General features: G+C 33.4%; 4 protein-coding genes across 4 annotated transcripts in view; 1 reads left to right on the top strand and 3 right to left on the bottom strand.

The window, feature by feature from the left end:
- Positions 1-2,602, top strand: part of Phum_PHUM399450 (protein groucho, putative) — a gene marked incomplete at both ends in the record, with an annotated part of 15,629 nt that extends 13,027 nt beyond the window's left edge. Inside the window, 8 exons of the mRNA XM_002428692.1 lie at positions 169-471; positions 651-833; positions 906-985; positions 1,101-1,350; positions 1,635-1,814; positions 1,895-2,110; positions 2,182-2,409; positions 2,495-2,602. Coding sequence (XP_002428737.1) covers positions 169-471; positions 651-833; positions 906-985; positions 1,101-1,350; positions 1,635-1,814; positions 1,895-2,110; positions 2,182-2,409; positions 2,495-2,602 — 1,548 coding nt within the window. The remainder of the gene's footprint in view (positions 1-168; positions 472-650; positions 834-905; positions 986-1,100; positions 1,351-1,634; positions 1,815-1,894; positions 2,111-2,181; positions 2,410-2,494) is intronic.
- Positions 2,603-3,302: 700 nt separating this feature from the next.
- Positions 3,303-6,892, bottom strand: Phum_PHUM399440 (endothelin-converting enzyme, putative; the record flags this gene model as incomplete). Its single annotated transcript, XM_002428691.1, has 14 exons — positions 3,303-3,479; positions 3,565-3,726; positions 3,785-4,001; positions 4,078-4,129; positions 4,222-4,381; positions 4,471-4,647; positions 4,739-4,950; positions 5,018-5,247; positions 5,319-5,536; positions 5,604-5,809; positions 5,885-6,130; positions 6,201-6,352; positions 6,668-6,724; positions 6,870-6,892. 14 exons carry the CDS (start codon positions 6,890-6,892, stop codon positions 3,303-3,305), a joined length of 2,289 nt encoding a protein of 762 aa, XP_002428736.1.
- A 634-nt stretch (positions 6,893-7,526) lies between these two features.
- On the bottom strand, positions 7,527-8,411 carry Phum_PHUM399430 (methyl-cpg binding protein, mbd, putative; the record flags this gene model as incomplete). Its single annotated transcript, XM_002428690.1, has 4 exons — positions 7,527-7,619; positions 7,703-7,923; positions 8,001-8,173; positions 8,296-8,411. The coding sequence occupies 4 exons, from the start codon at positions 8,409-8,411 to the stop codon at positions 7,527-7,529; spliced, it is 603 nt and encodes a 200-aa protein (XP_002428735.1).
- A 559-nt stretch (positions 8,412-8,970) lies between these two features.
- Phum_PHUM399420 (uncharacterized protein) lies at positions 8,971-12,581 on the bottom strand (the record flags this gene model as incomplete). The annotated part of the gene is made up of 6 exons (XM_002428689.1): positions 8,971-8,976; positions 9,254-11,211; positions 11,635-11,723; positions 11,796-11,897; positions 11,985-12,417; positions 12,572-12,581. The coding sequence occupies 6 exons, from the start codon at positions 12,579-12,581 to the stop codon at positions 8,971-8,973; spliced, it is 2,598 nt and encodes an 865-aa protein (XP_002428734.1).
- Between the last annotated feature and the right edge of the window lie 282 nt (positions 12,582-12,863).

The raw sequence follows: 12,863 nt of genomic DNA, 5'->3' as shown, positions 1-12,863 counted from the left end.
CAAAAACGTTTATTAATTGGAGCTAGCTCACTTTTTGAGTCTGTTTGTTTGTTTGTTTGTTTGTCTGTTCGTCTGTTCGCGTGTTTTTTTTCCTTTCTTTTTTTTTTTCTTTTTTTTTAGTCCGTTTAGACTGTAAGCTAATTTCAGGGTAAACCTTTATGATCGCAGAGAAGTTCAGTTTCGCCCGCCGAACGGGAGAAATATCGCACGAGATCTCCGATAGAATCGGAGCCTCCCGATCTCAAGAGAGCAAAAGAAGAAAAACACGGAAACGAAAGCGACGCGGAAAAAAGTGATCAGGATTTGGTCGTGGATGTTGCCACGGAAGAAGGTTTGTCCCCGGGACAGCAAAATGGAGATAGAAACGACGGCGTGAGAGAAAATGGAGATGTCAAAGTGAAAACGGAAAGGCCACCGAGTCGTTCGGGATCCAGTTCGAACAGATCCACGCCCTCTCTAAAAAGTAAAGAAGTAAGTAGAAGTTTTTCTTCTTCTTCTTCTTCTTGTTTGGAAAAGAAGTTGGAAAAGTTTTTCGCGTGAAGTTTTTATTTTTAAATGTTTACCAGACTGTATAAGTAGCCAACTTTACACAAGTTAAAATTATAATCATTATTATTATTATTGTACTGAACTTTTTTTTGTATAAATAGACAGAGAAACCCGGGACTCCGCTTTCGAAAGCTGCATCATCTGCCGTTTCTGGAAAATCCAGTGCATTGCCTCTACTCGCTAGTTATCCACCTTATCCGCTATCCGTCGGTCCTGGATCTTCAAGATCGGATTCGTCTCCCTATAACAGCGTACCACCTTCTCCTTATTCAAGGCCTTCTTTGGTTAGTTTGCGCGTTGTGTGTTTCACGTATGTCTCGTTGCATATCTAAACATTTTGTATCTTTATCTTACAGCTAGGATATGAGGCTCTTCCACATCCCAGAACACCAGGACTCACAGCAAACGGAATGAGTGCTATTCCCGGCGGAAAACCGTGAGTTCCTCCTCCTCCTCCTTCTTCTTCTTCTTTTTATCCGTAGACAATAATGAAAAATTAAAATTTTCGTTTGTTTTTTTTTTTTCTCCCCCGTTTCGGGAAACTTTTTCAGTGCTTATTCTTTCCACATGAACGGCGAGGGTCAACTACAACCCGTCCCTTTTCCAACGGATGCTCTCATCGGACCCGGAATCCCAAGGCACGCAAGGCAAATCAACACTCTCTCGCACGGAGAAGTCGTATGCGCCGTTACCATATCCAATCCAACGAAATATGTTTACACGGGTGGGAGAGGGTGCGTCAAAGTCTGGGACATTAGTCAGCCTGGAAACAAAAGTCCCGTTTCTCAATTGGATTGCCTGGTGAGTGAACAAATAAAAAAGGAAAAAGAAAAAGGAAAAGATTTCTACGCCATTGTTTGTACGCATTTACTCGTGCGAAAAAAAAAGTTTTTTTTTGGGGGGGCGGGGGAAGAAAAAGGGGAGGGGAAAAGGGAATCAACAATGTTTAAATCCAGTGAGTTTTCCAGTAACGTCGATGGGGTTTTTTTTTCTTTCTTCTTTCTCCTGGCGGGAAATATTTGATCACTTCCCGTGACGTTCGCGAATGATTCTAATACGAACGTGTTAATTCGTTTTCATTCCAGCAACGGGACAATTACATCAGATCCGTTAAACTTCTTCCGGACGGGCGTACGTTAATAGTCGGCGGTGAGGCGAGCAATTTGAGCATTTGGGATTTGGCGAGTCCGACACCCAGAATCAAAGCCGAATTGACTTCAAACGCACCCGCTTGTTATGCTTTGGCCATAAGTCCGGATTCAAAAGTGAGACTGAATGTTTTTTTTGGGGGGGGGGGTGGTAGCATTCGAGAGAAGGATAACGAGAGTTTTTTGTGTTTGTGCAGGTATGTTTCAGTTGCTGTTCGGATGGAAACATAGCCGTTTGGGACTTGCACAATCAGGCACTAGTCAGGCAGTTTCAGGGACACACGGATGGAGCTTCGTGCATAGATATATCCTCGGACGGTACGAAACTTTGGACGGGAGGTTTAGACAATACGGTCAGATCTTGGGATTTGAGAGAAGGGAGACAACTTCAACAGCACGACTTTTCCTCACAGGTTCCGTTGCGATTCGTCGTCTTCGATAAACGTCCTTTTTCTCCATTTTACTAATATTATTATTATTATAGATATTTTCACTCGGTTATTGTCCGATCGGAGAATGGTTGGCCGTCGGCATGGAAAATTCACACGTGGAAGTTCTTCACGCTGTCAAACCGGATAAATATCAACTTCACTTACACGAATCTTGCGTGCTTTCCCTCCGATTTGCCGTTTGCGGAAAATGGTTCGTATCGACCGGGAAAGACAATTTGCTCAACGCTTGGAGAACTCCTTACGGCGCTTCAATATTTCAGGTTCGTTTCCCCCCCCTTCTCCCGCCCCCGCTTCCTCTTAATTCGTTTCAAAATGTTTTTGATTTTTGGTTGTTTTCGTTTTCAGTCCAAAGAATCATCTTCGGTTCTCAGCTGCGACATTTCTGCCGATAACAAATATATAGTGACGGGTTCTGGAGATAAAAAGGCGACGGTTTACGAAGTGGTTTATTAAATGATTATTACCTGTATAATAAGGTGCGACGAAGCAACAAAAAAAAAAGAAAAAGAAAAACAATGGATATTGTGAATAATAATAATAATTAAAATAATAATAATAGTAATAATAATGATAATGATAAAAAAAAAAAAAAGTGAATTTAAAATATTTGATTTTGACGAGACAATTTAGAATTTTAATTTTTTCTTCTGGATGGAAATTTAATAAAAATATTCAAAAAAAAAAAAAAAAAAAAAATTTTTTTTTTTTAGTTTTAAAACGGAAAAAAGGCAAAAAAAAGGATAAAAAAAGGAAGAAAGGAAAAATGAACCTTTTTTTTTATTATTATTTTCTCCATAGGAAAATTTCAAAATAGTTAATAGATGGATGGATGGTAATTAATTTTCGTTTATTAAGGAAAAAGTTTCATTTTAAAAACAAACAAACAAACAAGCAAACAAATTTTACAAAAACAAACAAACAAATAATAATAATAATAATAATTTATTTAATTTTTTTTTTAAAGTTTTTACAAACAAAAAATTTTTACCGAGAGCTGTGACGTACCACATCCGTTTTGGACTCGCCCACTCTTTTGGACTTTACGAGGGGGCGGGGGGGGCGGAGACAACAAAGTTGGAATTGAGTTATAAATTAATAAAAATTTCCATATTCTCCCCCCCGCCCCCCAAGGCACCATTCGCACCGCAATCAACTACCACAATTTACACTTTTTTTGAGGATTCATATTTGTACCTGGTTTACATTTCCACGTGGATGCAAAATGTTCGGAATTGGAAAGGGAACCGATAACTCGCAGCCTGTGAGGAGCATGAGAATCTCCTAATATTTCTGATAAAAGTGAAGCTTCGGTGGATGATTCGCACCAAACCTGAATTAAAAATAAAATCAATAATTTTTCGAAGTAAGGAAAAACCTTAACTCGAAGAAGAAGAGGTGGAAAATGGGAAAATTACTCTTGCAAAACCGATGTAGAAAAGTTGTTCGGGTGATAAATGTTCCAAACCAGGTAATAAAAATTCATTTTTATTTTTTCCACGTTCCAAATAAGCTCTTAGAGAGGCTTTCAATCCGCCATTATCGGCTATGTTTTCACCCAACGTTAATATTCCATTCACCTAAAAACAAAATTTTTGTAAATTGTGTTTACCCTCCGCCATTTTGTTTTTAACTAACCGTCATTTCCGTATGTAACGTTCCATCCAATTCCGGTATCCTATAATTTTCATATTGATTAACGAAACAAAGTGAATTTTTCACGTACGTTTTTTCCGTTTCTTTCGACCACCATTCTTTTATATTTCCCAATTTGTCACTTTGCCTACCCAAATCATCAAAACCGTGAGTGATTTCGTGACCGACGACAGATCCTATACTTCCGTAATTGATAGATCTAAAAAATAATTAACTAGTTATCATTATCATCATCATCATCATCATCATCATCCATCATCTATCATCTCACTCACTCTGGTTGATTTTTATTAAAAAATGGACTCTGGAGTACACCCGCCGGAAGTACTAGAAAGAAAGAAAATAAGAAAATTTTAATTATTTCCGGTCGGTTTACATCCGGTGACGTTTACGATGATGATGATAATAATGATGATTACTGATTGAATTTAGTTGAGGATTGTAAAATGCGTTGGCGATGGCTGGTCCCGCAATCCATTCTTCCCGATTTGTTTTCGTGTTTAAACTATCGGAAAGTTTTTTCATTCGAAATTCACGGAGTGAAACTTTATTTTCGAAATGATTTTTTCCAACTGTGACCTTGAAAAAGAAGAAGAAGAAAAATTAAGGGGGGCGTGGGAATTAGTGGGGGGGAGGGGAAGAAAGAATTATTATGAATGGTGCCTTACTCCTTGGTAATATTCTTCTAAAAACGTCACGTTATCGAACCAGTTGGGATAACCTATGAAATGATTCATGTAGTCTGCTTTTTCCATAGCTTGAATTTTTGTTTTATCATCCATCCATTTAACTTCTGATAATTCATCTTTGAAAGCTCTCCTGATATCTTCGACCATTTCAATGGCCTGAAAATGATGCAAAAGAATTTATAAACACACAAGAGGTATTATAAAATCGATTCGAAACGTTTGTTTGTTTGTTTGTTTGTTTGTTCACCTTAGTTTTAGCTTCGTCGTCGAAATGTTTCTTCACGTACATGTACCCGACAGCAAATGATAAATAACCGGATGTTAATACGCAATCGTACCATCTCGGATAATCTTCGCTTATGGAAGATAATTCTTTTTTAAATTCGAAATTAAGACCCGTCATTTCTTCGTTTAAATCTCTGCTCATTTTATAAACGACTCGCCACAGCACATAATTGGCTACAAACCAGGAAATTGGCATTACACAACTACATAGAAAAGAAAAAAAGAAAGATGTCGGACGTACCCAAAACCGTCGGTGATGTTTTATCGATAAGACTCATTAATTGATTTAAATAATCCCAATTCGTAATGGCGACGGGTGTGTCATCTTTTAACGCCTCTTCATCAATTCCCAAATAATTACTTATTAATTTTTTCCAATCTATTATCGATCGGGAATGATAAAGTGATTTTTTATCCGTCCATTTTTGTAATTTACTAATCGTGACCAAATCGTAGAGTACGTTCATGTTCCTTTTGTAACGGAAATTGTCTAGCGTTAGTGATTCGTTAAAAAAAACGAGATATATAATAGTAAAATTTACCTTTTATCTTCTTCTTTTCTCATAACATTAGCCAAATCGATTTCGAATTTGATTATGTTAAAACTTTGTGATAAAGAATGAAAAAGATAAAATGGATCACCTCTCGCGTTGGCAACAAGACGAGCGGATTTCGATATGAACGTTAAATATGGACGAATGTAATCCGTATCCGATGATGTTAATACGTATTTGGGTAACGTTAAACTCGGTTCGTCGATCTGGAAATACCCACATATTATTATTATTATTATGAGGTTGGAAGAGGTTTGTTTGTCTATCTTATACCATTATTATATTTCTCGAAGTGTCTTTTTTATCGACGTGAACGTAAACGGTTAGAACGGTGTTGACGGCGAGTTTTCTACCGATTTCGCTAATTAATTTTTGCCATTGGAAATTTTTTTCGTTCCAATATGTCGTTGCGATCGGCCAATTACCCAATTCTTGTAATAAATTAACCAATGGCGTCATTCCTCTTTCTTCTATTCTTTCTGTATAATGATACAAGATTTAAGGAGTTATAAGTGATAAGAGGTCGTTTGATTTGGTTCGGGGAAATATCATACCGACGTCCATGCAAGCACTGTAAACATTTTTAGCAACTTTAACGATATGTGGATCGTTTTCTTCATCGTTTTCCTCCAGCAAATCCCGTATTTGATTATCCAATTGTTGTCCCAATATTTCAAATTGATTCCAATGACTTTCCGTGGGTGGTACCGGATGATTTTTTATCCAATTTGAACACGTGTAAGAATAAAAATCATCGCACGGATCAATGGTCTCGTCTATGCTATCCAATATGTCTCGAGCTGTAATTATGTCAAAATTATTTTTCTTTGATGAATTGTGGGGGTCCTATGGGGTGGATACCCTTCTCACCTATTTTTTTACAATGTTCCGTTTGGCAAACGTTTGTCGACTTTTCGGAATTTAAATTTTGAGAATTCAGCAGCCAAGTTAAATTAAATCTCGTTAAAAAATCTTTATGTAATAAATTATTTGATGATGCCGCGTGCCTCGTGAAAAAAAGGCTGGAAAAACAATAAATTTTCCTTTAACGATTGTTTATAATATAATCTTCGTGTGGTCAAATAATAATAATAATAACAACAACATAAAATTATTTATAAATACTTATAAAACACATAAAAGAAATTTATATAAAAAAAAAAATCAATAAATAAAAACACTTACCAGTAAAAAATAAAAACTTTAATAAATTTCATATTAATAATAATAACAGTAGTAATAATAATAATAATAATAATAATTAATGATTAATTACGAAATGAATTAAATTTTTGGAAACTTGTCCGTGTTGTTGTTGTTGTTATATCTTTAAAAACCGGATATTATGTGAGATATTGAAAAGGATGTCGTTAAACTTGTTGCGAGTCCAACTTCTTTGTTTGAAATATGAATAAAATCCAAAGTTTATTTTTATTTTTTTTTTTTTGTGTCGAACATGACTTGTATTCTGACGAAATCATAATTAAAAGGTTTTTTTTTTTTTTTTTTAAGCTTAAGTGTTTTGTCCCAGTGTGGCACCGCCATGCTGTGCTTAGCTCCATGATTCTTCTTGTCTTATTTTTAAAATTATTAAAAAAAAAACTAAAAAACTAGAAATCAATTTAACACAGCTTAAATATAAACATAAAAAACAACAAAATTTAATAAAAATATTTTCTCTGTTTTTAACCATAAGAAAAATACAGAAAAAATTAATAATAATAATAACACATATTTTATCGATGACTTTTCCCTTTTTTTTTTGTAAAAATGTTTTTCAATCCGTTAAAAAAATTAAAATTATGCTGCTGCAAATATAATAAACAGTAGAAATTAAAAGGAAATTTAAATTTATATTAAATTAATAATTAAAATCACACAGAAAACAGTGAAACACTTTTTAAATAAAATCAATATTTAATTTCGAGAGATAAAATCAAACTAATAATTACATACCGACACAATATAAAACATAATAAAGCACTTTATCATCATTAAGTTCATTATTATCATTATTTATATAAGTTTAAAATTATTAATTATAATATAATAAAAAAAAAAAAAAATGATTTGATTTTCATTACGAGAAAGAAAGAAAGAAAGAAAGTTTTTTTTTTGTGAATCGAATTTGATGTTTTATATGTTAATTTATTGTATGAGATCACTGTTGTATTGTCAATCAATCATAATTGTTTTTTAGTGAACACAAAGAGCTTCTTGAAGTTTTCTTCTAGCTATAAAAACTTTTTCTTCTTGTTTTTTAATATCGTCATCTGATATGTTTACAGCCTGAAAGATTTTTTTTTTTTTTTTACTCGATTGTAAAAATAATAATATTTAAGTGGTTAAATGGTGTTAGGGGTTATCATTACCTGAACAAGTGGTTGTTCTGGATTAATAAAAACCCCTGGATTTTTTTCCATGCTTGTTTTAATTATATTTTGACCAGTAACCGGTTGTGTCGATACATGTAGTGCTGTCGCAACTGATTGTAAAATTGTTTCATCTGCTATATGTGGCCCGATTGTTTTTAAACTTTTAGGTAATTCCATTATGTTAAATTCATGTCCATCAATATCACATGCTCTTAATCCTAAAAATTCACAACAAAATTTTTTGCTTCCTTATTTAGTAGTAATTTATCCATATTTATTTATTTTATGAATTTACCTTCTAATCTTTTTTCCCAAAATAATTGCTTTGGTTTATCTTGCGTTCCATGTTTAAAATCTGATTTAATTTTACCTTCAGATTGAGTTCTATGTACTGTCACAGGTTGTTTAAATATAGATGCAGTTTGTCTTATCGGTGGTACCAAAGAAGCATCATTTCTCATTCCCCTACTGATTACAATTAATTTAATTAATGATGAAAAGTGTAAAATATTAAAAGAATAAGTGGAAGGAATATATATGTATATTGATGTAAATTAAAAAGTGTTATCATTTTATTAATATCGTACTACCTGTAGTAGTAAATATCAACTTTGCCAGAAGATAATGTCTGTTTTCGCATAATATCATCTCTGGCCCATGATTTTGAAATGCTAGTTGAATCATAACGTCTCTTATCACTGGACATATTTTAATTTGAATTTTAAAAATTTTATTTTACGGTTTTTTTTTTTTTTTATTTCCGTTGTTTAAAATTTTTAAATAACATTTCCTATTATTAAACCACAGATTAAAAAATTGTAATTGTTGTTTACAGATTAAGAAAACGTAAAAAAAAACATAGAGTATATAAAAAAAGTGGCAGAAGAAAAATAAAATGCGTTAGTAATAAGCTTCGTTGTAATTTGTAACGTACAGAAAATTTTTAATTAATTGTTTAAAAATTTGTTATTGTAATTTATTTAAAAAAAATAATAATAATAATTTCATTTGGAAAAAAAGTTTAAAATTGTGTAATTTTTTATAATATAAATTAAATTTATAATATAATTATTTCAAATATATATATATTTTTTTAAAGATAATCAGTCATTTATAATAATAAGTAAAGTCAGTAGAATTATTAATTAGTATGATTAATTAAAATTTATTTTTTATAACTCTTATCAATAATTATTTATTGTAATTAAATAAGTTTTATTAGATATTTAAAAGGTAATGAATGAATTTGAAATTATTTTGAATAATCAATACTTTATTATTCATTAAAAAAAAATACATTTAATACAATAAAATATAATATTATGTATATATATATACAAGTTTAATATAATGGAAGGAGGGAAAGGGCGAGGGTGACAGGGTGGAAAACAAAAGTAATTTTTATATTTTTTTTTTTTTACAGGATACAAATTAATTTTAAAAGGTGTTTCAATTAATTAAGTAAGTTTAAAAAAATTTTTTTTTATCGTTTTATCATTGTAAGATATAATAAATTTATTTCTATTAATTTTAAAATTCACCCTCTACATCTTCCCATTCTGTTTCATCTTCTGTTTCGACACCTAAAATATTTTGTAAATCTTTTTCTTGAGGCCAATCAACTTCAATGGTGACTCCTTCTCCTTCATCCCCTTGATATCTTTTTCCTTCTTCATCGAATTCTCCCTCTTCTTCCCCATATTCTTCTTCTTTACAATTTTTTCGCCTATGTTTGACAGGTAGTATAGTACCGGATACATCATTGTAATATGAAGATTCTTTCATTATTTGCCGTTTGGTTTTCTTAAATTCGACAACTTTTTTCTCAACACTTGCTTTCCACTTGTACCATTCTTCTGCTGTGAGGTATTGTAATTTACCATCAGGACCGACATATTCATATTTCTTTTTAGCTGCTTTTTGTTCTGCTTCGTTAACTGTATCTGATATCCAGCCAGCCCATTCATCACATGTATTTGTTACTTTCATGAGCCAAGCCAACCAATCATCCCAATTTTGAAGGGATTCAGGATCATCAGGTGTTTCAGGTGGTGTCGGTATGGGGGTTGGAGGATTTTGTCGACTTTGTAACTCCCACAATATTTGGGCTGTGTATTCATAAAGGTTTTGTATGTAATAAGCAAGTCGACTGCAAATAGTTCTCATGTAAATCGGTGTTCTTTCATTGTAGTCTCTGAATTTTTTACCAAAAAAGGCTAAGAAATATTGTTCCAGAATGATTGTTCTTTTTTTACGTAGAATAACATTAGACGGACTTGAATTTTCATCGCTTTCTGCAAAACCAACGGCTGCGCAAAATTCTTCCAATTGTTCGAAAACATATTCCAATGTTAAATTAGGTACGGTGACCATCATGTGTAATATGTGTCCGATGATTTCTATTTGTTCTTTCATAGTGTAATCTCCCCAACCTGAATCTTTTATAGGTTTATTTTCAGATCTTAACATAGCATTTTCTAATTCTTCTTCATCATCAAGTTCTCCTTGCATGCCTTCTTCTTCTGGAGGTGGTGTCGGAGATGAAGGAGGTTTATATGGTTTTTTTATCAAATACCACGGACTGTAAAACCTGAGATCTTTTTTCAATATACTCTTTGGTATACCTGATTTCTCAACATTTTCCAAACGAACGGGTCGTAGAGGTCGAAGAGAGGGATAGTATTGTGGTACGGGAGAGGGAATAAAGGAGTAATTGTCAGTGTAACCGTAATCGATCTGATTCCAATTCAACACCCTTAAATCGTCGGGGATCGAGTCGGAATCATCACCCCATATTTTGAATATTGAAATTCCTGTAGGTGTTAGCCGAGGACCCAGGTACATAAATTCTGGCTCCCACGAATTGTACCAGATCATATATTCGAGAAAATCTTTTTTTACATCTTCCAAAGTGGGATCCACCCATCTTGGAGTTCCTTTTTCCTCGGTATATTTAGAAGTACCCTTTTCACTCATTTGCCCATCTTCTTCATCCTCTTCTTCCATGGGTTTTCTCTTTGATATTCGACTTTTTTCCGGTACCCACACGGGGGATTTCATTTCGCTCCAATTCCTTTGAATTTCCGTTACCGGTTCCGATTCCGGTGCGACTTCCGGTAATTTTTTTTCTTTGTCTTTCTTATCTTTTCCTTTCCCTTTATTTTTACCCTTTTTCTTTTTTTTTTTTTCTTTTTTTTTCTTTTTCTTTTTGTCTTTTTTACCTTTTCCCTCACCCTTTTTCCCTTTCGGCTTTGGCGGTTTAACGCCTCTTAATTTCAAATAATCTTCAACTTTATCATCGGGAATGGCTTGTGCGGGAGCCGTCACGTATTTGGCTATCCAATCGCATATGTTAAGAGCCATTATGACCAATGTTTCACCGTATTGCGTTGGTTTTTCCGGATCCGGTAACGGCATGCTCATGTATTGACACATTTGTTCCAACACGCTCATAGCTTGAACGTCAAAATATTCAGATGCTCTAGAATTAAAATCCTCGTCTGGATCTTTGGATAAATACGCGATGCAAGTTAATAAAAATTTAGACCCGGTTTTATAGGGCCAATCAAGTGGTAATTTTCCAGGTTTTCTTTTCTTGAACGTCAGACTGCTGTCCGGGTCTTTTTTACCCTTTTTACCTTTTGCACCCTTTTCACCTTTTTCACCATTCTCACCTTTTTCACCCTTTTCACCCTTTTTACCCTTTTTACCCTTTTTACCCTTTTTCTTACCCTTTTTTCCTTTTTTATCCTTTTTCCCTTTTTTACCCTTTTTCCCCTTTTTACCCTTTTTCTTACCCTTTTTCCCTTTTTTCCCTTTCTTACCTTTTTTCTTCTTCTTACCTCTTCCACCTCCTCCTCCTCCGCTGTCATCATCATCGTCATCATCGTCATCATCATCACTACCATTACCACCACCACCTCCACCACCACCACCGCCTTTACCTTTACCTTTACCTTTCTTTCTATCTTCTTCTTCTTTAGCTTTTTTAGCTTCAACAAGTATTTGTTCTAAAAATCTAAAAGGAGGAAAATTTAATAATAATAATACTAATAATAATAATAATGATAAAAATTTCAAATGTACTAACTCTGGAGTCAAACCGTAATTTTCAATTAAAAAAGCTTTTAATCTTTCTCTCATTTCTGGTGGAAACTTATCACCAAATTCCAGCCATAATGCTAATAAACGCCTAAAACAAAAAAAATTTATTTAATTAAATTAAAAAGGAAACAATTAAATGGTTGTAATTAAGTTTTTTCCTTTTTTTTTTTTTTACCTTAAAAGTGGTAAAGCTAATCGAGCTATGTTTGCACTTAGAGGTATATTAACCCATCTAACTTGTTTATATTTTATACAAGGACCCTTTGGATTTAATTTTTTCCATCTATGAAGACAAGGATGAACTTCATAACTTATGGGTTCGTGACCGATGGTTTTCCAATTTCCTTTTTTCTTGGGCTTTGATTTTTCATCTCCCGCTTTTCCATCCTCTAGATCATCAAGTTCTTCTTCCGAGTGTTGTTCACCGTATTGCGTTTTTTCTCGCGATGATGCTTCTCCCAGATCGAGTCCTCGTCCTCGTCGTTGTAGTCCTTCATCCCGATCGGGAGTTTCCCGTTGTCCTTCTCCTGATTCAATCTGTTCTGTTGTATCCGGTGTATCTCTTTCATTTGGATCTCTTTGTCTTCCTCTTTGTGGCCGTGTTGCTCCTGGTTCCGCTCGTGCAACTCCTCCTCGTGCTGCTTCCCTTGGTCCTCCTGCTGCTCCTTCTTCTTCAGCTTCTTCTATAATTATTTATAAATACAAAGTAAACAAAGAGTCAATAAACATATTCATTTTAAATTCTTACCCAATCAATCATACCTTCTTCCATAATTTCGGGTCATTGAGTTTAGTATTTGGTTAATTTTAAACGTTTCAAGCCGAAAAATTCAAGTTTTAATTATAAAAAAAAAAAAAAAAAATCATAAAAAGTTTTTTTTCCTAAAAAAAAAAAAAAAATAAATAAATAAACACTGTTCAATTATTCTATTTTAGAGAGCTGTGCGAAAAAACATGATGAAAATTCTTGAAGGCAATGTGATGATGGTAAAGATGAGATACTTTGAATTAATTTAAAATTTAAAATTTGTTTTTTAATTGATAAACTTTCATT

Source organism: Pediculus humanus, genomic scaffold, assembly GCF_000006295.1.
Source record: "Pediculus humanus corporis 1103172107910 genomic scaffold, whole genome shotgun sequence".
In the NCBI taxonomy this organism is placed as follows: domain Eukaryota; kingdom Metazoa; phylum Arthropoda; class Insecta; order Psocodea; family Pediculidae; genus Pediculus; species Pediculus humanus.
This window is presented reverse-complemented; position numbering and strand designations above follow the sequence as displayed.